Genomic DNA, 22,666 nt, shown 5'->3' with positions numbered 1-22,666 from the left:
GGGTGAAACACATTGACGTTAAATTCCACTTCATTCGGGATGCTGTGGCCAACGGACGAATTCAACTGGTATACATCCAATCCAAACATCAAGAGGCGGATATTTTAACAAAATCGCTAGCTGCACCACTATTTCAAGAGCTGCGGCAGAAGATTGGACTATACGTAATCAACTGAGAGGGGGTGAAGAAGCTCAACTTAGTAGCAGTTGATATACATTAAGAAAGTTTACATCGTAGTAGCAGTTGATTTGTTCTGACAACCTATATAAGCTTAGTTCAATTGTAAAATGTTCATTCCTCAATAAACCTTCTTAGAAGCTAGACATAACTTTATAATCGTTATAAAAAAATCTAGTTGTTTGAACAAATTTGTTTCATGTAGAAACTTGAACTTGAACTTTGTTGACTGAAGCGTCTCGTAAGAAAAGATGTTTGGAACCCGATACAAAATTGACGTTTCGCCTTTAATTTGAACTTATTAATGATTTTGAATATGGAAACATAATTTGAGTCACATAAACAAGATGAAATATAGTCATAATTTGGAAGTGCGAATGTATTTTGTAACATATTTGAACTAAATGTGAACAAAATAAAATTTCATTCAAGAACCTCCCATCCCCCAGATTCGGAGAGCTCGATTTTGTACACGATATTTTTGCAATTTTTGCACCAGTGCCTCAAAATACATTCACTTTTCATGTATCATAATATTAAGAAGAACTAGAAGAATTCAGAGCAACATGTGTTATTTCCCATCATAAACACATGAAAGAGACTTTTTGGTGGGCATCTTACAGACTAAGTATAACTTTTGTTCCGATTATTCACTGGAGTAAACCCTTCAATGTTGTACTAATTTGCAGAATACGAGACATTTGCAGATTGTGTCCGGTGGTGGGCCACTTTTTTGTTTTGATATTGTTCAATTTTGTACAAAATGTAATGTTAAAATTCGTGTTTATATTTTCATGCACATTTTTGTACGCTACAAAAATGATAATTAATAAACCCCTCTACCGGCAGCTTCCTTTTTCACTACTAAAAAAATATTCAAATCGCGATAACTTTTTTGTTTCTCGATATGTTTGCACCATTTTTTCGCAAGCCCTCTAGTTTGATAATATGTGTCGATATTGATAATTGGTCATCTGGATCCGGAGATATTCTAAAATTCCTAGGGGGACCGACGCGTAGCCATAGCCCACGTAAATATCTCAGGCTACAGAATTTTTACCGTATTCGGATATTCACTCATCGGAATGATACATTAATGCGAGTATGTTGTGAAAAAAATGAAGCAATTCGGTGCATCCGTCTTTGAGTAATGAGCATTTATGTTTTTGGTACCACACTGGATCCGGAGATATTCTAAAATTCCTAGGGGGACCGACGCGTAGCCATAGCCCACGTAAATATCTCAGGCTACAGAATTTTTACCGTATTCGGATATTCACTCATCGGAATGATACATTAATGCGAGTATGTTGTGAAAAAAATGAAGCAATTTGGTGCATCCGTCTTTGAGTAATGAGCATTTATGTTTTTGGTACCACACTGGACAAATAATTTGAAAACTCTAAAAAACCTCAAATCGTAATTTTTAGATTTCTTCAAGAATACTGAACCTATTTGTATGATTTTTTCAGAGTAGCTCCTTATAACCTGTCATTGTTTAGTACACATTTTATTTTTTCGATAAAATGACCAAAACAAAATGGCCACCAAATACATTTTATATGGAGAATGTCGGTCCCCCAAGGAACATCGGAATATCCTAAAAACTAGATCACCAATCACCCATATCGACACGGATTCTTAAACTAGAAGAGTTTTTTGAGATCTTGGAAAAAATGGTTCAAAAATATCAAGAAACAAAAAAGTTATCGCGATTTGAATATTTTTTTCCCGGTAAAAAATGAAGCTGCCGGTAGAGAGGTTAATCCTATAAAACCAATATTTTTGGATTATGAACTTAGCGGCTTAGGTGTCCGGTACTCGGGGATCTCCCCCTTATGTTATGCATGAATCTGTAATGCTTATTGAAATGTACTATCATTAAATTATTACTGGATGTGTCTGATTGATACAATTCCCATGTTTCAGGTCATATCTGGTCGCTTTAGTAATACTGCGTTAACCACAAAATCTTTCTATTAATCTTTTGAACTGCGACGACAAATGTTGATTAAGGCTAAGAAGCCCGTCATTCGTATTGGCACCCATGTTGACTTTACAGCTCTCAATGTCAAAGTAATAAAATTCAGTCCTCATTTGTTATATTGATCCAGAAAAGTATCACAACTTGCGCTTACATGCGGAAAGTAGACTGATACTTTTTCAGCGTTTGTTCTCACAAAACCAACTGATATTTATTAATTTACAATCGTGTGTCGAATTATCCACAATCCTCGATGCCCAGTACAACTTTCAATAATGGACTACTTTGCCGGTGCAGGATCCTTCATTGATTTCGGAATTTTCAAGAGCAAAATGTGTTCACTGTATTCTGTTCTCGAACCAAAACACAGTGAACACATTTTCATCGAATAATTTTTAGTTTAAAACAGAAAAACTGCTTTTGAAGTTTCGATGATGAAGTTGATCGTTAAAGCATTGCGATTAAAATTTTACGGTTAAATGTTTCAATTTTTTGTGGACAAATTTTAGAAACCGATTTTTTTTTTTAGGCGTAGCTTTAATTGAATCTAGTTATATAATGCATATACCTAGTAGGATAGAATTTGGCAAAAAACCGTAATTGCATTCACACCTAAAAAAATAATGTAATTTTAATTTCATTTTCATGGAGAATCGAAATAAACGCAAATTTTCACTGCCAGTTCTGAATTTTCTAATCAAAATTATGTGTAAGTTTTTTTATGTGTAGGGTGCCGGTGCCAATGGTTGTAATGTACCAGTAGATTGGACTATGGAATAAAATGTAAATTTTTCGATAAAAACGACATGTGCTATTTTTGGTGGATAGATCGCCTCTAGTTTAGTCGATTTGCCAAATTTCAGCTTTTTATTTTATCAAAAAGTCATATAAATATTTGAGTTTACGCAAAAAAAATTGCTCCCTTGCACCAGTAGTTGCCGTCGTGTTCCAGTAGTGGATCAACGGATGGAAGCAGTTTTTAAAATGGCTGTATAAAAATGAAGAAAAGTCCCATAGATGATCTTTATGCTTCATTCGAAAGATATTAGTTGCTTCTCCGAGGGAAAAATGTTAAACTTATGTAAATATTTACCATTTTGTTTAAAATTCCATGCATCATTACCGAACATGCACTACTGGAGCACTAGCGCAACTACTGGAACACGTGTACCAATAGTGGCACAAGCGATTTTATGTTAAAAAATAGTTTGATCACTCTTTTTATATTTTAGTATAGTAGAGTTTGAAATCTTTCTGCTGACGCCAGAAGATCTCTGTTAAGGCTTTTCTTTATTTTGTTATGATTTTTTATAGCTTAGGTAGTCCACTAATGGTAGCGATTTTTGTATGAACGTTCGACAACTGTAAAACCTTTGAGCTGACCGACCACTCAATGTATCGTTATGTATAGAAGGTCGGACAGAATATCGATAAAGATAGATTACGGACCGTCGTTTGGTCCTTCGAATAATCATCGTTCTTTTTCCTATGTACCCAAGTCGCTGAGCCTCACGTGCCACATTGATGGTTAAAATGATAAATGTAATAGAACCAAAACAACGGAATAGAAGATAAGCAAATAATAAGTGTAGAACTCGTGAGCCTCTGCTTGGTAGGCACAAGTATTAGCCGATAGGTCACCAGATCCATCTTTTTAAAGTCGGGAAACTCCTATGATAACTAAAGATGAATACTTAGATGTATTATTAAAAAAATGCATAAGAATCAGTATTTTTGATTGACTTTTTTGCCATTTTTTCATTTCAGGGGACCACAAACCTCCATCCGCATCTGTTTCGTCATCAAAACATGCCACTGAGGCGGATAAGCGAATACCCGAAGTAAAAACTGATTTAATAGTCGGGCCAAAAGCAGATTCAAAGTCTCGAGCAAGCGATACCAAAAAAAGAAGCAAAAACAAAAGTTTCATTGTTGGGTTATTACGGAAACCGTCTGAACCAGAAGCCACTGCTAAAAAGAAAAATAATAAAAATAAAAAACGGAGTTCACGGTTTTTTAGTCGAAGGAGACACTCGCTTTCGGATGTATGGCAAGCCACACTTAAATCTACAACTGCCATGAGTCAAGCAGCAGCTCCAATCAACGGGCAAAATGCCGCTGGCATCGGACTGGACCCAGGAACCGGGCCACCCAAAGGGCCTGGTGAGACAGGGATTGCCAACACAACAATACCTGTTGCTCCTAAGAAACCAGTGCGACGAGCAGGCGTGAAACCTCAACCTGACCGACCAGTAAGAGCGCTGTTCTGTTTGACACTTAAAAACCCGCTCCGAAAACTGTGTATTGATATAGTGGAATGGAAGTAAGTATCGTAAAGCAACGATTTAAAGTATAGCGTACTTCCGGGTATATAAACATAACGAGTTCTGATACAACAGAAGAAAATAATACTGCGGAACACGTTTTTGTCTCAAGCACCACAATACCGCTTATTACTCAATTGAGGGTTGCTGAATCCTTTGCCGTTTTCAAAAATATCGTAGCACGTCTTGTTTTCAAGATATTGACTGTTGAAAATGCTAAATTTGACTATTTCAGCCCACTTGCATGCAAGTTTGCCAGCTTGTATGGCAATTTATTTGCTTAATTTGCCACATAATTCAAACTTCATGTGTGAATCAATACTAATCAACAAAGTTCATAATATTTTCGATGGTAAAAAGTTTTTTTTTGGTGATTCAGAAAAGTATTGTATTTTGCCATATACACTCCCGTGCTAAGTTTGGGTTCACCCCCAAAAAAAAACATACAAAAGTGTTCAGTTCATATCTCTGAAATTAAACGTCCAATTGAAACTCTCCAAGCCGCATTCGAAAGGCAAAGAGTTGTTCTTACTTCGTATGTATTTTTCCAAAAACATTTTTGAACTTTGTATACTAAATTTTTACTTAAAGTTGTGACATTTTTCAAAAAACACACTGAAAATTCATAGCTTATTTCCTCAGCATTGGATCGACTACAATTTTGAAAAAAGGTGTCATTAGAATCGTAATCTTATATTCTTTGAAGAGCGCTCACGAAATTTTTGCGGAAAAATCTGAAATCTATTCAAAATCAATGAAACAGTCATTCAAGTCATCGTGTAAAAGTTTGGGTTCACCCCTCAGTATGATGCAAATCGTGCAAAAGTTTGGGTTCACCTGAGCCGCACGCAAATCATTTTTGTCAATATCTCTGCCATTTTTCAACCAATCTCAATAATTCATAGTTTTTTCAAACGCAAATAATGACGCGTACATGATTGGTTTGAGATTTCACAGGTGAACCAAAAGTTTTGCACGATACACCATACTGAGGGGTGAACCCAAACTTTTGCAAGATGACTTGAATGACTGTTTCATTGATTTTGAATAGTTTTCAGATTTTACCGAACAAATTTCGTGAGTGCCCTTCAAAGAATATAAGATTACGATTCTAATGTCACCTTGTTTTAAAATTTTGGTCGATCCAATGCTGAGGAAATTAGCTATGTTTTTTCAGTGTGTTTTTTTTGAAAAATGTCACAACTTTAAGTAAAAATTTAGTATACAAGGTTCACAAAATGTTTTTGGAAAAATACATACGAAGTAAGTTTACCTAAAAATTTCGTATACAAAATTCAAAAAATGTTTTTGGAAAAATACATACGAAATAAGAATAACTCTTTGCCTTTCGAATGCGGCTTAGAGAGTTTCAATTGGGCGTGTAATCCAAGAGATATGGACTGAACACTTTTGTATGTTTTTTAGGGGGTGAACCCAATTTATGCACGGGAGTGTAAGTGGAACAAAGAATTTTGTATGGAGACTGCAAGCATGTTAAAAAAATCAATTTATTAATCAAAGTTTCAGTCATATTTTGCATGCTTGGTGGATTAAATCACAAAAAAGTTTGATAAATCATACCATCAATCAATCAATGTCATGTAAACATCAATGAAACCAGTGTTTTATAGAACTTTGACGCCCTGTGGCTAAAAATTGTGACGTGCTGGAACATTTCTGAGAATGACATTAGATTCAGCGACCCAAAATCTACTAGATAACTTAATTATAGAGACACGCAAAAATGTCAGTTTTATTATGTGCTAGTTTTTGGTGGATAGATCGCCTCTAGTTCAGTCAATTTGCCAAATTTCAGCTTTTTATCTTATACAAAGTCATATAAATTTTGTTTTTGTAAAAAACAACCTTGTAACCCTTGTAACAGTAGTTGCCGTCATGGTCCAGTAGTGAATCAACAGATAGATACAATTTTAAAATAGATATATGAAAATAAAGATACGTCCTAGAGATGATCTTTATGCTTCATCCGAAAGATTGTAGTTACTGCTCCAAGGGAAGCATATTAAACCTCAACTAGCATAATAATTTCAAGGTCTAAATTTCTTTCGGTTGTATGAAATGTACATATGACACATTAATCGTCGTGTACATGTAGACATCAATGCGAGAGAGATGTTATTTGCGAGAGAGATGTGCTTTGGGGTAATCGAGTTCAGTTCGCCTCCAAGCGTTGGAGTCTCTCAAGGGGCTCCGCAGCTTGTAGGTTGAAGGGCTTATCTAGCAGTTTCAATTTCAATTTGTAAATTTCACACGTTTTTCGTAGTGTACATGTAAACTTCTAAATTCCAAAACCTTATAACAGTCAAATTATTTCATAAAATGCCTCCACGCTATTATATATTTTCTCTGTTTTTCAGGCCATTCGAATACTTGATCTTGTTAACAATTTTCGCAAATTGTGTTGCCTTAGCTGTTTATACTCCTTTCCCGAATAGTGATTCAAATACCACGAATGCTGCGTTGGAAAAGATTGAATATATTTTTTTAGTAATTTTTACAGCCGAATGTGTAATGAAATTAATTGCATACGGGTTTATAATGCATCCAGGGTCATATCTGAGAAATGGATGGAATATTCTCGATTTCACTATCGTCGTCATTGGGTAAGCTATAAACGTTTGAGCAAGTTCGTCATCATTGATTCAATTTATCTATTTTAGAATGATTTCCACTGCATTATCTAATTTGATGAAAGAGGGATTTGATGTCAAAGCTCTTCGAGCGTTTCGAGTACTGAGACCTCTGCGATTAGTGTCAGGAGTGCCAAGTAAGTATCATGTGTAGATATATCTTTCTACAATGACAAATTAAGAACAGATTATCATGACATCAAAACACACGTAACACTCGAATCATTTCCATAGTACACATATTTAGCGGTATATCGGGCGATAATATTCATGTTTTTTTTAATTGATAAATTCTGAAATATCGCGAACACAAACGAAAATCAGCCAGTGAAAAAGAATTCTTTTGGAACTGTGCCTGAAATTCCGTCAAAATATTTTTAGATATTTTTATTCTGGGATCTATGAGAATGCTTCTCAGAGATCTGTGTGACATTCACCTATGATGATGTGAAAACCCTGACACAAATTATGTCACGCCAAATTTCAACTTTTTCGACCCCCCCCCCCCTTTGTCACACTTTTTGTATGAGTCATCCGAAAATTTTGTAAGGCTTGTCACGCTTGGCTCGACCCCCTCCCCCCCTTGGAGCGTGACGTAATTTGTGCATGACCCCTGATCAGATTTTTTATGAACGTTTTGGATAATGATCTTAGTGGGTAGAAGTCTCTAAAATTCAGTTGAGAATTCAACGAGAATCTTGCGCAAGAGACATGTTCTCTGTGGTGATTTCTGCGATTCCGTTATAACCAATTAAATGAGATTACATTTAAAAAAATCATCCGCTTTGCCAAAACTTCTGTTTAATCTTGACAAAAATTCAGTTTTGTGCAGTTGAATAAAGTTATAATAGATAAATTGGTCTTGTACCGTCAAACGGGGTAACTTGCAACAATTTTCAACTTCAAGGCTATATGGATGAAAAATTTGAGGATTCAGGTGAAACAAAAACAATCTGGTAACCTAATCGCCATGTAAAGAATACCACGCGGTATCATTTTTATCGATATTTTGTTTTCTGGGATCAGGAGAAACTTAAAATATGCATTTTCAATGCTACCCCTGATGTGGGGTTACATGCAACACACAGTGTTACCTAAAGTACACTATTAAAAATATATCCTATATCATGTTATTATGATCATTTAGTAAAATTCTGCTGCAAAAGCATGACAAAAATCAGAAACAGGCCACTCTACTCTTAGAAAACTAATTAGTATTGATTGAATTGTGAGTATTAATCCAATTCAATTGAAAACTCCATTGGCATTGCACAGGGTGTCCATACGAGGAAATTCTAGCATATCGTAAGTCTTGACAGTTATTGGAAAGCCATTAGAACGTTTTAATGCAACTTTTCTACCAATACAATGGTATTTTGTGTTTTACTTCACATAACTTATTTTTTTTTATACATATTTAACTCAAAGCGACGTATCACATATTGAAATGTATGCCTGAATATGGTCACTGTTGGTTTTTTGATATAACTTTAGTCATATTTCATGCAGAAAGTTTCCAATGACAGATCTGCAAGTTAATTCTTCTACAACTTTTCAAACTTTTTCATTATTTTCATGAAGAAAATAAATTTTAATGTAATAATAATGCGATTCATGTAATTTTTCCAATATTAAGTACCAAACGTGTATAGAATTGAATGTGATACAAAAAATTGAATGTTACTGAACAAATATATGTTTAATTCATGTGTTTTCTAAGACAAACGACAAGGAATATCAAACAATTGAAACCAAAATTGCTGTTGCAAGTTACCCCACCAGGGTAGTCAAAAACGTTTTTGAATTTTCAAAGTGTTTAAACATCAAATTACCAAAACTTTTATATTGTTAATTTGTACACTACTAAGTACTGTAACTGATAGCAGATGCCTCGAATGACATAATTCTATTGTTTGTGTGGTGAGAGGAACGTTTTCAGCATTAATTTCATACAATCCAATGTGTAATATTTTTTTCACCTTTAGCAAACCAACCAAAAAAGAAACTATTTGTAAACCCTCGCCAAAATCTTCTGTTGTATATCTTAAGTCAATAAACGGCGGAATAAATTATGATAATTTAACTCAATGCTAAAATAAACGTCAATTCAGTTACGTGTCGAAGTGTTGCAAGTTTCACCCCTGTTGCAAGATACCCCGTTTGACGGTAATGCATAACGTGACACGCCTTACAAAATATTTAGAGGACTCATGCAAAAAACGTAAAATAATTTGTGTGCCATCCCTTGTGATTGCTATAAAAACACGAATGTTTTCAAAGTGCGTTTATGCTTCAATCTACCATCTCAAACTAATTTAATATGACTGCCCGTAACACGGGTAGATCACCTTTTCGTGGTGCGATACAGGGTTGAGATCTACCATTTTCACACCTTAGACATGTCCTATTTCAACTGCAGCGATTGACAGTAGACTGAATGTCCCCGGCCCGATCCATCTGATAAGCCAATCGATCGAACCATCTGTCACCGTAGAAGATGGCGTTTCAAATTTCAAGAAATTCATTTCAAATTTTATCTGGATCTTCCAGATTTTTGTAAAATGCGGCCTCGAAAATCTAGAATATTCCAGACAAATCTGGAAGGTTGGCAACGCTAAATACGGGTCTTCCGTGGGATAACCAAATTTGGGTTAACTGCTATATATCATTAGGTTGTTTTCGTTTGACGACAGCAAAAAAACAACTCAGTGAAAAAAAAATCTACCCAGCGTTAGCTTTCGAAGTCTCCGTGATGGGTTAAAACAACTTAACGTTAGGTAAACTGGAACTACGAGAGAGGCAAAACAACCCAACCGCGTTTAAAAACTAAATGCAGTTAACCTAAATTTTAGTAAAAAGAACTTATTTTTTGGGTAGTCTGATTTCTTCGTGTATATTAGCCGTGTTATAGCCCTATAAGTCGAAAAAGGCGAATTAGCGGGCTAGTGGTTGGGTAGTACTAACTCAAAAAGACTGATAAATACTGGTAATTCAAGGACTCATGCTAATGCTGATTACTAAACAAATTTTCTAGGTGCCTAGTACAAAGCACTTTCCTCTGCTTGCGCTAGGATGTAGTCTCTATGAAGAGTGTAAATAGCAGGACTTTCGGAACTATCAAACTTCAATTTTTGAGGAATCAAAACGAGAACTAAACAAACAATCGATATATGGAAGTGGAGTAATGCGATATGAACTACACACGGAGGATGTGGTTAAGGGGTCATGCACAAATTATATCACGCTCTAAAGGAAGGGGGGTCCCAAGCCAAGCGTGACAAGGCGTACAAAATTTTCGGAGGACTCATACAAAAAACGTGACAAAGGGGGATGGTCGAAAGAGTTGAAATTTAGCGTGACATCATTTGTGTACCATCCCTAATGGTTTCTGCATTACCACGTTACATGCTTTCTGCATCACATTTAACGAGTGAACAAGTTGAACAAAAAATGAAGGAATCACGATCGAAGCTCATTATCATTGATATTTTGACTATTATTCTATTTATCATTACAGGCTTACAAGTCGTACTTAATTCAATTCTCCGTGCCATGGTGCCTTTACTACACATCGCCCTTTTGGTACTGTTCGTAATTATCATCTATGCCATCATAGGACTTGAACTGTTCTCCGGAAAACTCCATAAGACTTGTTTTCATAACGTCACAGGTGAAAAAGAGGTGTTCTCTCAAGAGTATGTTCTAATTCTTTTCTTGTTTCTAGATGAAATTATGGATGATCCTCACCCATGTGGAGATGATGGATTCCAATGCGCCAGTATATCCGAAGATATGGTGTGCCGCTACTACTGGGCGGGTCCGAATTTTGGCATAACCAATTTTGACAATTTCGGACTTTCTATGCTGACTGTATTCCAATGTGTAACATTAGAAGGCTGGACTGATATGCTCTATTACGTAAGTGTTGTGACCAAAACGTTGTTCGCTTTACATATTCTATCTAGGTTTTTATCATTATTTTCTGTACAAATAGGGTAGAAGCACCGGTTTTAGCGAGCCTAAGAGAAAACATTCATAAATAATATATGAAAAGCCTTATATGTACTGCAAATACGTCAAATGACAGCTATCAAGCTATTCTTTGAAAAATATAGGGATTGACGAGAAAAACTTTTTTGCAAGAAAATCGCGATGGCCAATATGAGTCATCAGAATCAATTTCAACAGATTCTTATTTGACCAATCACATTGATTTCTTACGAAAGTGACTAAAATATGTGTATACTGCCCATAAACGCATGTCAGTCCCATGTTTGCTGGATTTCCTATTCACATGGGACAATTATGCGTTTATGGGCAGTATAATAGTGAATACATTGTAAGTCAAATGGATCACAAGATGGACCATTATTTATTTTTTTGAATAGACTGACTGAATAAAGCTGTGAACATGTGAATGTCGAAGAAATTTAACATGAGAGGTTGAGGTCCTCCAAGTTGAATCGAATATTCTCAAAACGTCACATGGTTTGAATCAAAATCAGATAATAAAAACAGAAGATATTTTTTTAGAAGGAAAAAAGTCAAATTTCGAAATACAAAAAGCCCTTTGTATCAGAGTATTGAAAGCCAAAGATCATCAAGTTTTGTCTTATTATTGTACTTGAATTGGGCAGTATTGAAATCAAGGGTTACTATTCTTTTTTTTCATGATTCCAGACACCTCTAGGTTGTACCTTAATCTGAAGCAGATAACTTGCTTGTAGAAAATTTTTAATTCAAACTCAAGTGCAAATCGTATTAACTTGGGCGTTTTCTTTTTGTAATTGCAGATTCAAGATGCTATGGGCAGCACATGGCAATGGGTGTACTTTATATCTATGGTTATATTAGGTGCTTTTTTTGTTATGAACCTTATTCTTGGTGTCTTGAGCGGTGAGTTTTCGAAGGAGAGAACAAAAGCAAAAAATCGTGGTGATTTTCAAAAGCTGCGTGAGAAACAACAAATCGAGGAAGACTTGAGGGGGTATCTAGATTGGATTACGCAAGCAGAAGACATAGATCCAGAAAATGAAGCAAACGTTGTACAAGAGGGAAAAACGATGACAGCGAACGAAATAGATTCTTCCGATCATATGGGAGAAGAAGGGGAAATTCAACAGGAATCTTGGCTGGCAAGAAAACGAAAAAATATAGATCGCGTTAATCGTCGGTTACGAAGAGCCTGTCGCAAAGCAGTCAAATCACAGGCATTCTATTGGCTTATCATTGTTCTAGTATTTTTGAATACCGGAGTTCTAGCAACGGAGCATTACCAGCAGCCACCATGGTTAGATGACTTTCAAGGTAATTATTTTCACAGAATCTAATATGGATTAAGATATGATGTACCTAATAATGCTATTCCTCTTTTTTTTATAGAATATACAAACATGTTCTTCGTGGCACTGTTCACAATGGAAATGTTGCTAAAAATGTACAGCTTGGGATTTCAAGGGTATTTCGTGTCACTGTTCAATCGATTCGATTGTTTCGTAGTCATAGGAAGTATTGGGGAGATGGTGTTGACCAGTACACAAATCATGCCACCACTGGGAGTCTCCGTGCTCCGTTGTGTTCGACTTTTACGAGTGTTCAAGGTTACAAAGTAGGTTCATGAGACATATATGTACTTATTAGCATTGACCGCACATGTTCATTATTTTCTTGCAGATACTGGCAATCTTTATCGAATTTAGTGGCGTCCCTTCTCAATTCGATTCAATCCATTGCTTCACTCTTACTGTTGCTTTTTCTTTTCATCGTCATTTTTGCCCTATTGGGAATGCAAGTTTTTGGAGGAAAGTTTAATTTCAATAGTGAGACCGATAAGCCACGATCAAATTTTGATAGCTTTGTTCAAAGTCTGCTAACTGTATTTCAGGTAAGTAATTTTGTAGAAATATACCATCAATTCACTAATTAAAATTTTGTTTTATCTCCAATTTTATGTTTTAAGATTCTTACGGGTGAAGATTGGAATGCAGTAATGTATGATGGTATACAGGCGTATGGAGGTGTAGCATCAATTGGAATATTAGCTAGCATTTATTTTATAATTCTTTTTATATGCGGTAACTGTATCCTTTTCAAAACTACAAAAATCATAATCTACTGTCACAATTCAATTACAGTCAAAATGTTTCAATGAATTTCAAATTTCCTTAACCAAAATTAACCAACTAGATATTCTGTTGAACGTCTTCTTGGCTATCGCTGTGGATAATCTTGCCGATGCAGACTCTTTGACGACGGTCGAAAAAGAAGAAGGTGAAGGAGAAGAAGGGGCCGATGTAGAAAAATCCGGTTCACATGAAGGAACCCCATTGGGTATCACAGACGATGGATTCATGGAGCACGACAAAAACAATTTGGATTCGGAAAACGAAATGAATATGTGAGTTTCTGAAGTTGATCTAACTGGTTCGGTTCTCTATAAAAAAAAAACATTTCAGTGTATCTCAGCAAAAGACAAAAACTAGTATAGCAATTTTGGTATTTTATGGTGAATAATAGTATGCAATTCTCAATGCCATGCCCACTTTTTTCCCTTTTTTATATATTTTTTATTAGTATCATTTCAAACATTACATTCATTAATTCTTATATCTAGGTGTTCTGTGTTATTACACAACACTATCATCCTAATTTGGTAAAACAAATCTAAGATTTTATTAACATTTTGTTAACAACATATTACATTTCATTTGCCGTAGCAGTTCAGATTTTTTACAGGTGAATTGATTTCACCTTAACCTAACTTAACCTAAACATATAACGCATTTATCGTGGCAATAGAAGATTGCAACGATTTCTGCCTGAAATTATTAATTATTTTATTTGACATTTGTTCCAATGTTTCAACATTGGATATTCTATGTAACTCATTGGTACTATACCAGGGAGGAAGCTTCAGAATCATTTTCAAAATTTTATTTTGAATTCTCTGCAGAGCTTTCTTCCTGGTATTACAACAGCTAGTCCATATTGGTACAGCATACAACATGGCTGGCCTGAAAATTTGTTTGAATATCAAAAGCTTGTTCTTAAAACAAAGTTTTGATTTTCTATTAATAAGTGGATAGAGACATTTTACATATATATATTACATTTGGCTTGAATGCCCTCAATGTGATTTTTGAAAGTTAAATTCTTATCTAGCATGAGCCCTAGATACTTAACTTCATCTGACCAATTTATTGGAACCCCTCTCATCGTGACAACATGTCTACTTGAAGGCTTCAAATAAAGAGCTTTTGGTTTATGTGGGAATATAATTAGTTGAGTTTTGGAAGCATTAGGAGAAATCTTCCATTTTTGCAAGTATGAAGAAAATATATATCTCCGTCCTTTGGCGGAGAGGCCTGTGTCATCCGCAAACAAGGATTTTTGACATCCCTGAGGTAACTCAGGTAAGTCAGATGTGAAAATATTGTATAATATTGGTCCCAAAATGCTGCCTTGAGGAACACCAGCTCTTACAGGAAGTCTTTCAGATCTGGAGTTCTGATAATTAACCTGAAGTGTACGATTTGACAGATAACTTTGAATTATTCTAACAATGTATGTTGGAAAATTAAAGTTTTTCAATTTTACGATCAAACCTTCATGCCAAACACTGTTGAATGCTTTTTCTATGTCTAGAAGAGCAAGACTAGTAGAATAGCCTTCAGATTTGTTGGAACGGATCAAATTTGTTATGTAACGTGTACGTAAGAGTTGATGAGCGGTCGAACACTTTTTTCCCTTTTATAATTCTAGCTTTGAGCTAGAAACATTAACTTATTGATTTTAGTGTCAATTGGGTTTGGACTCGATGGTAGTCATTCGCCGTTCGGCCTTGTTTGTTACTTCCTGTATAGTACATTCAACTATGATTGCAGAGAAAATGCAAAAAAAAAACAACTCTATTTCACGCAATCTTTGTTCGGCTTGGGTCAGAAGCCTGATCACCTCCGAAACTACCATTGCTACCCCTTGGCCTTTGACTAGCAGACATATTGTCCAGTAAGATGTTGGATAAAACAATAGCTTTGGGGTGGTCCATTTATTACGTAAGGCAATTTTGGCGGTTTTTCAATCCCCCTTCCCCCCATGATAAGATATTTTGTATGAAACTAAACAATGAATTGTATGGCACGTAAGAATTCTCAACCCCCCCTTCCCCCATAAACCCTTACGTCCATTAGGACGACCCCTTTTCAGGTTTAGGCAGCAGAACGAACTTATGAACCATGTTTCTATCTGATAGGTAGTCATATCTTCAACACATTTTAGCAGTACTGTTATCATCATGTTTGTGAACCAAATATCGCAATTTTTAGCGCCACCATTTCATTGGATCTTCATCCAGGAGCTATCTTCATCTTCAGAACGTTAGCTAACCCAAGAAGCTCGTCGTTAGAGATCCAAATCGCTCTTGGGACTACATCATTGCTACATTTGCTGCAGCAGAGGTTCATCATTGCCTTTAGCTCAACCTGTTCGTATAACACTTTTACTTTACTCCTCGGCTTCAGATTTTGCTCTTGAAATGCGTCTTTTGCTTTTAATACAGGCCCCACGAAAAGTACTGAGCGCCTGGACGTGTTCCTTGATTATATGTTTTCTCGGCATCGTTGCGTCGCATGCCGTCGATGCTGCTCAAAGTGCTTCAACAAAGAGTTGCTTATCGAAAGTATTCGATACACAATCGTTCACATGATTTGCTCTTCTACGCGTAGTGCTACGTAGCTACGTAGATGTTGGGAATTGTTGGTCAACGTTGAAGTGAATCATTTAATGGTCACTCTCCATTGTAAACAGTGTACCATACTAAAACTAAAAAAAAAGTTCACACATATCAAGTACACGTATGTTAATGATTTAATATTTTATTTCTTTCCAGATCTGAGGATTATGAACACAATGGTTCAGAAACCAAAATGACGTTGCCAGACGACGATGAGGGTTATGAAGATCAAGATCAAGGTTAGTTAGTATAGACGTTTAAGTAGGCATAAGTAATTTAATAAGGTTCACTTTCAGGTGAGAACTATGAAGAGCATGTTACGGCTCGTCCTCGACGGTTATCGGAGATCAGTGTTAAAAAGACGAAAAAGCCTATCCCACGATCTGATGCACTGTTTGTGTTCTCTCCCACTAACAGGTACATTTAGACGGAGCATCTCAGATATTGTTGGTTCCTATGGCCAATTCAATTATTGTGGGATGCTCCGAGTGTGCACTCTTTCAAAGTCGTTTTTATTTTTCGTTCCAGATTATCAAGATAAAGAATATAATCTTGCACGACCACGACGTATGTCCGAGTTAAATGTAGCTAATAAAATCATACCAATTCCTCCAGGGTCATCGTTTTTTATTATGTCTCAAACAAACAGGTTAAAAGTTTAAAAGTATAATTCAGTATATCGTTCTGCGATATTTTAGAATGTAGCGCATTTCTAACAAGCAATCCGGCTACATTTGACCATTTCCCTGTATATCTCAAAAACCACTTGTGCATGTTTAATATAATGTTGATGGCGTTAGAATCATGCGATTTCATATCCTGTCTCCTGTGGCGTAAGTGCAAGAGACAAACGCAGAAAACGATCCTTGCTTACCACCAGTACAATACAACCGTTTTTGCTGTATCCATACCATCGTCCGCAAAAAGCCTATATGAGAATACTAATTATTACTAACGAACCCAACTTTTCCGAAATGCTGTTATATATGGGCTCTAGCTTAGTGCAGCATGAACCTTAGATCTCCTGCAAAAACCGAAGCATTTAAAATGGACAATAAACTAAAAAGAAACTTCAAGTTCAAAGACCTACAACAACAAATTTACATGTGCCGGCTTTCCTTGACGTTTGGAAAGTATGATGTTACATTGAAAAACGTATGATGTTACATTGAAAAACACCTGCACGTCGGCTATACATGTATGTGTATGTGTTTCACTCATGAGTTTGTGCAACAAGAGACAAACACATGAACGTGTTGTGTAAAACATATGAATCCTATAATTGTCGATGAAGAACTTACATATATAACATTAGATTGTCATGTGGAGAAAAACGTAAATGGCTTAGATACCTTTTACCTCGTTGTCTACAGATGTAGTATCACGCCACGCCCCTGCCGGGCATTTGAGAGAGCTCCATCTTCGTCGTTTAGGGTTTCCAGATCATTCTTTCACTGTGTACGTACAGCCTTCCAAGAAGTTGCCGAGCTCTACATGGTTTCCTGCTGAGTATTATGTTCACTATTCTTTCTTACGACTGTTGCAATAAGTGACCAGCTTATTTAAGTCTGCCGTTTTGTACACGCCTAATTATAATCACATATCTGTACACTTAATATATTAGAAGGCTGGCTCCAGAGGCACGTTCCCCGCCAATGGGGAGATTTTAGCCTTTTAAGCTAGTTAGATAGTCCGTAAAGGGCCCTATCCGCAGCTGCAATACGACTTTTGTCCTAACGGGAAGCGCCATTGTCATCGTCACAAATGTTCAAAGATAAACAAAATCTTCAACAACTTTGAACACATCTCTTTCGAACACTACCTCAGTATCAACTCCACTAGGCCTCCCGCTATCTCTATCTGCAACCATGCACTTCGACTTGATACTATTTTTCATTGAAAGACTTCTCGAGTGATCTCAGTTCGTTAATCAGAATGCAAAACTGGATTTTGTGCGTCAAATTTAACATGATAATCCATATGTAGGGCGCACTCGTATTTTTTCGTCTCGATTGGTAAAGCTGCTCACTTCCGTGCTTGAAAAGCTTGAACGAGATTTTGTCTCTTCAGCAGCTTTAGAATTTTAGCTCTTTGACTTCTCCTATAGTCAGCCGTCATCCAGTGCGCTTATCCTGTTTCATGCTATAATATTATTTCCGTTTCCACTGTTCAACAGCTGCTTAAAGTGCGCCTTCAACCAAGCATCCGCCATCGTGTTATTGATCAACAAATTAACCTCACTATTGTTGCACATGGCGGTCAGTGTATCGGATTTGCGCCGCGTGCCATCTAACGCCGCATATCGTTCCGGTTCACGTTATCTTATTATCTGATTACCGCCTTTTCTTTCTATGACGGATTCGCATTTCTCCAATTCGTTGCCCTGTTCAACCGAGTAACGGCCACTAGCATTACGGCTCCTGTTGGCTTTGTTCACATCTGTCTCACTCCAGCACGTTTAATCGAACCAGTCGTTTCACCTTCTTAGTTGACCAGTGCCAATCAAATCACGCGCCTGTATGACAGCTTGGTGGATAGGGTCCCCGTTGATTCTTCCCTAGCTGCTAGCGGACAAGCTATTGGATCGTATCTTACTGTAGGCTGAAACCGGTAAAAACATGCCAGTTGAGCATTTTTATGAAAATTAACTTCTACTGCGTACCTTTTCTGGCAAACGCTAACAGATTTGTAATCTAATTTTTTTTAATAGCGGAGGAACAATTTGTACTTCTTCAGAGGCAATTAAATTGTACGTTTACGTTATTGAAATTGTGCAGTTGGAACCCGAAGAATTTTTCTGAACGTATCTATTGTGCTTGAGAGAAGTTGTAATAATGACAGCGCAAATAATCTAGATTGAATTTATGCGTTTCATGATAAGTTGTAAAATATATTGAGCGACATAAGTGTGGTTGCCAAACAAATTAAGGTTATTGATTTTCTCAGCTATCATGTTTGGGAGCGCTGTTATGAGTATATCAAGTAGCATGTGCAATTTGTTGGCGCGAACTGTACAGAGTGCTTCGAATCCCTGTACGACTACTAACCCTCAGTATAAATATCATACCAAATAAAAGTTTTGGAGCGCCCTTTCCTTAATAATAAAAACTTCTGCTTATATTTTGCTGTCATAAATTGAAAATGATGGAATGAACTGTAAATGATTGGCGCAATAGAAAGTGTAAACTTGGAAAATAAGTGTTATCATTTTCAATTATTGAAATGTATTGTTTGCAACTTAAGTTCTAATAGTCTATTCTATATTTCAGGTTTCGAGTGTTTTGTCACTGGCTATGCAATCACAGCACATTTGGCAATATAATTCTAGTTTGCATTATGTTTTCATCTGCTATGTTGGCAGCAGAAGATCCGTTGAACGCAAATTCTGAGCGTAATCAAATTCTGAACTATTTTGATTATTTTTTCACTACGGTTTTTACCATCGAACTTCTACTAAAAGTAATTTCTTATGGATTCCTGTTCCATGATGGTGCATTTTGTCGATCGGCGTTCAATCTTCTAGATTTACTAGTTGTATGCGTCTCGCTGATATCAATGTTTTTCAGGTATGACAAAATTTTAATAAGCGCTTCTTACGTATGAAAACTAATGTATTCGTAATTTATTTATAGTTCTGGTGCTATATCAGTGATCAAAATTCTTCGTGTACTAAGAGTTTTGAGGCCCCTACGTGCCATTAACCGTGCGAAAGGTTTGAAGGTAAGATTCATTTCTACTGATGAATTTAATAAAATGATATAACGATTTGTACATAAGTTCATACATCATCCACTTATATTTCAAGTGCAGGGGTCGATCATTGTTCATCACATATAAGTAATTAACATTTAACCTGTAATTACAGAACTATCCTATAATATGAAAAAAAAAAAACAGGAAAACTTGAATCATGGCAAAAGAAATTAGTTATTTCATTTCAATTTCCTTTCGTTTCTCAGCATGTAGTTCAATGTGTTATTGTAGCAGTTAAAACAATCGGAAATATTGTTCTAGTAACTTGCCTACTACAGTTTATGTTTGCGGTTATAGGAGTTCAATTATACAAGGTAGGAAAGTTGCTGAATTTAGGATTTATATTGTTTGGATTTCTTTTCTTTGTGTTTTTCATATGTTGAAAAATGTTTGTTTTAGTTTTCGTTTTTTATTAACTTCAACAGCCAAGTAAAACTTTTTCGGAGTTCAGTATTAACAAATTATAATAAAAATATGGTTACTTACAAACGAGAGACCAAAACTGCTAAGAAGGAATTGAATGGACGTTTAGCCCAAAACATGTGAAACCACTTTGAGGCCTTGAACATTTTAATCAAAACACTTTGGAATGAACGAATGAATTATTTTACAAAAAATATTGTGAAGGCATAAGGATCATAAGAGAGCGAATATACATAATACATGTTTAATTGGTGTTATCAAAAGAAATATAAGGTTTTTAAAGAGTTTTTCGCTAGAAAAGTACTCCAGCAAAAATACCAACAGTTATACTGCTATTTGCATCTTTAGGGGAAAAGTACCCAATTTTCGTCTCATTCATACGATATTGGCCTACTTTGTATGAAAATCTGAAAATAAGCACCGAATTCTTGTAGGTCGGAAATTAGTGCTTTTCCCCTATAGAGATAGGGATAGACACATCTATGATTTCCCAGCACTTTAACTACAACACATAGTAAACCAAACCTCTGAATTTCAAGAAAAAATACTGATAGAGGCTCAAATACGAGCTATTTGAATTGTGCCCTTTGCCTACTAGTTTCGTTTACGTTTAGGCTTGATTGATAAAAAATCATCTATTCCAATATACTGTATGAAAGTTTTATGCGTTACCACCACATTAGATTATATGGATTTTTACATGTTTAAGTCTCGATGTTTGTAATAAAATAGAATCGTGTTTTGTGATGTTTTCTTGGAGATTTTTATATGAGAACGATTTGTGATGCCTAAGGTATACTACTGGGGTAACATAAAAGAGGTAGGGCAAATTGAAATGCAAAGATAATTTGATTAATAATTGCCATTGTCATTTTAGGCATATTATTTTGGCTGAATTGTGTATGAGTTTAAAATGATTAACGCCAACAACATGTCCTTAACTTCAGCCGTCTCAATTTGTCTCCGTGTAATATTATGGAACTGATAGAAAAGGCGTGGTAACGCTAACTAGATCAAGAGACAAATTAAGATCACTTTACTACAGAACATGTTCCATTTTGAAAGAACAAAACAGTACACCCGGTTCGTAAAATCTCGTAAAACATTAAGTTGCCTCGTAAAACATCAAGAATTACAAAGATCATTATGTAAAGTTAGTTATTTATGCAACACGTTACAAAATGACAATTTTCAGGACGAGTTGTACATTTGTCCAACGAGGCTCGCCGAGTAAAAAGTAGGCCGTTATGTTGCACATTTAGGGGGTCCGTAGCCTTGAGGTTACGCTTCCGCTTCATAAGCGGAAGGTCATGGGTTCAATTCCCAGCCCCTCCACAAAAAAAACCCGTCCAGCCACCAGAAGACGCCGCACGGAGGACCGTGCCTTGGGGAGCACATCCATCCTCCGTCAGTATCAGATGGTGACTGAGACAAAACTGACCCTCATCGTAGGCAGCTAGCCTCAAACGACTTAGGAACACGGCAAAATGAACCACCGCAAGAGCAAAGGAGGACTATTGACTGTTTAACGAGAAACTTGCGACGATCGACGCGCCACCATAATTCATATAACGGTGGGTATTACAACTAACTTGGAGGTGATGATTTCGCAATTTGGAGGTTAAAATCACCTCCAAACACTAGCGATTTTGCGGTGGGATGTTGACGTTTGATCACGAATGGCTTATGGAAATCGATTGGACTGAACAGCAGAGCTCTCTCCTACCTGCTCGATGTGAGAGTAAAAGAGTAGAAGAGAGTGAAAGCAGATGTAAATATAGATTAGGTAAAAATAGATCTGTATCGGTATAGTAGATACAGATGAACTGATTCCGGCACAGTAGTGGCCACGAGCACGGAGTGCCTTAAAAAAAATGTTGCACATTCCCTTGACAAGTCAAAAACATATATTGTTTTCAGCATCAAGTTGATGTCATAATTTGATATCAATTTATCATTGAAATATTCGATATCATATTTTGTTTTCGTTCTGCTATCATTTTGAATTTTTGTTAATGTTTTCATTTTATATAAATAAAAATGTATTCGTGCTACATTTATAAACACTATTATATAATTCTGTCGCAGACTCGTTTCATTATCAATAGAAAACATGTATATTTCAATAAGTTCTCAATTCGCTCTCCATGACAGCAGAAACAGTTTTCAATTTGCTGTATAACTGATAGCAAAAATAGTTTTCAATTTGATTTCATGGGAACATTGGTCTGCTCTCAGTTTTGATATTTGAACCGTAAAAACGACCAAAATGACAACAAACTGAGTTATCAAAATTCGGGACATCACAACATCAAAATTAGTTTCCAATATGATTTCAAGTTTTGCTCGGGTTGCAAAGTAATGGCAAAAAAATATGTAGGTTCAAACAACGATACAACGATACAAATTAAAACAATGTTTATTTTATCAAAATATTATGAAAAATATGTATAAGTTGGTTCACACTAATTCGAACAAAAAAAAAAAACATTGTAACTAGAATATTTTGGAGAAAACTTGTCCATTTTACACTCATAATACAAAAGCATTGTATTATGTACAGGCTGCATTACCGGAAGAGGGTGAGCTGGACGAAGCCCCTCTTGAGTGTCGGCAGACTAG

General features: G+C 36.0%; 1 protein-coding gene across 11 annotated transcripts in view; it reads left to right on the top strand.

Annotated features, from left to right (window-relative positions):
- Positions 1–22,666, top strand: part of LOC5574639 (muscle calcium channel subunit alpha-1) — an 87,324-nt gene that overhangs the window by 21,120 nt on the left and 43,538 nt on the right. For 6 of the 11 annotated variants that reach the window (XR_002500351.1, XM_021844182.1, XM_021844174.1 and 3 more), the window contains exons 2-15: positions 3,930–4,485; positions 6,865–7,110; positions 7,168–7,274; positions 10,655–11,055; positions 11,931–12,444; positions 12,520–12,745; positions 12,811–13,021; positions 13,097–13,217; positions 13,324–13,534; positions 16,025–16,107; positions 16,397–16,517; positions 19,138–19,434; positions 19,501–19,588; positions 19,828–19,935. Coding sequence is in view for 10 of the 11 variants with exons in the window: in XM_021844174.1 (XP_021699866.1) it covers positions 3,930–4,485; positions 6,865–7,110; positions 7,168–7,274; positions 10,655–11,055; positions 11,931–12,444; positions 12,520–12,745; positions 12,811–13,021; positions 13,097–13,217; positions 13,324–13,534; positions 16,025–16,107; positions 16,397–16,517; positions 19,138–19,434; positions 19,501–19,588; positions 19,828–19,935 (3,290 nt within the window). In the remaining variant the exon portion in view is untranslated. Of the gene's footprint in view, positions 1–3,929; positions 4,486–6,864; positions 7,111–7,167; positions 7,275–10,654; positions 11,056–11,930; positions 12,445–12,519; positions 12,746–12,810; positions 13,022–13,096; positions 13,218–13,323; positions 13,535–16,024; positions 16,108–16,164; positions 16,286–16,396; positions 16,518–19,137; positions 19,435–19,500; positions 19,589–19,827; positions 19,936–22,666 lie in introns of all 11 variants that reach the window. The other 5 variants (XM_021844177.1, XM_021844181.1, XM_021844180.1 and 2 more) reach the window with 4 other exon arrangements.

Source organism: Aedes aegypti, chromosome 2 (assembly GCF_002204515.2).
Source record: "Aedes aegypti strain LVP_AGWG chromosome 2, AaegL5.0 Primary Assembly, whole genome shotgun sequence".
Classification (NCBI taxonomy): Eukaryota; Metazoa; Arthropoda; class Insecta; order Diptera; family Culicidae; genus Aedes; species Aedes aegypti.
Note: the sequence above shows the minus strand (reverse complement) of the source record. Positions and strands in the feature narration are given on the sequence as shown.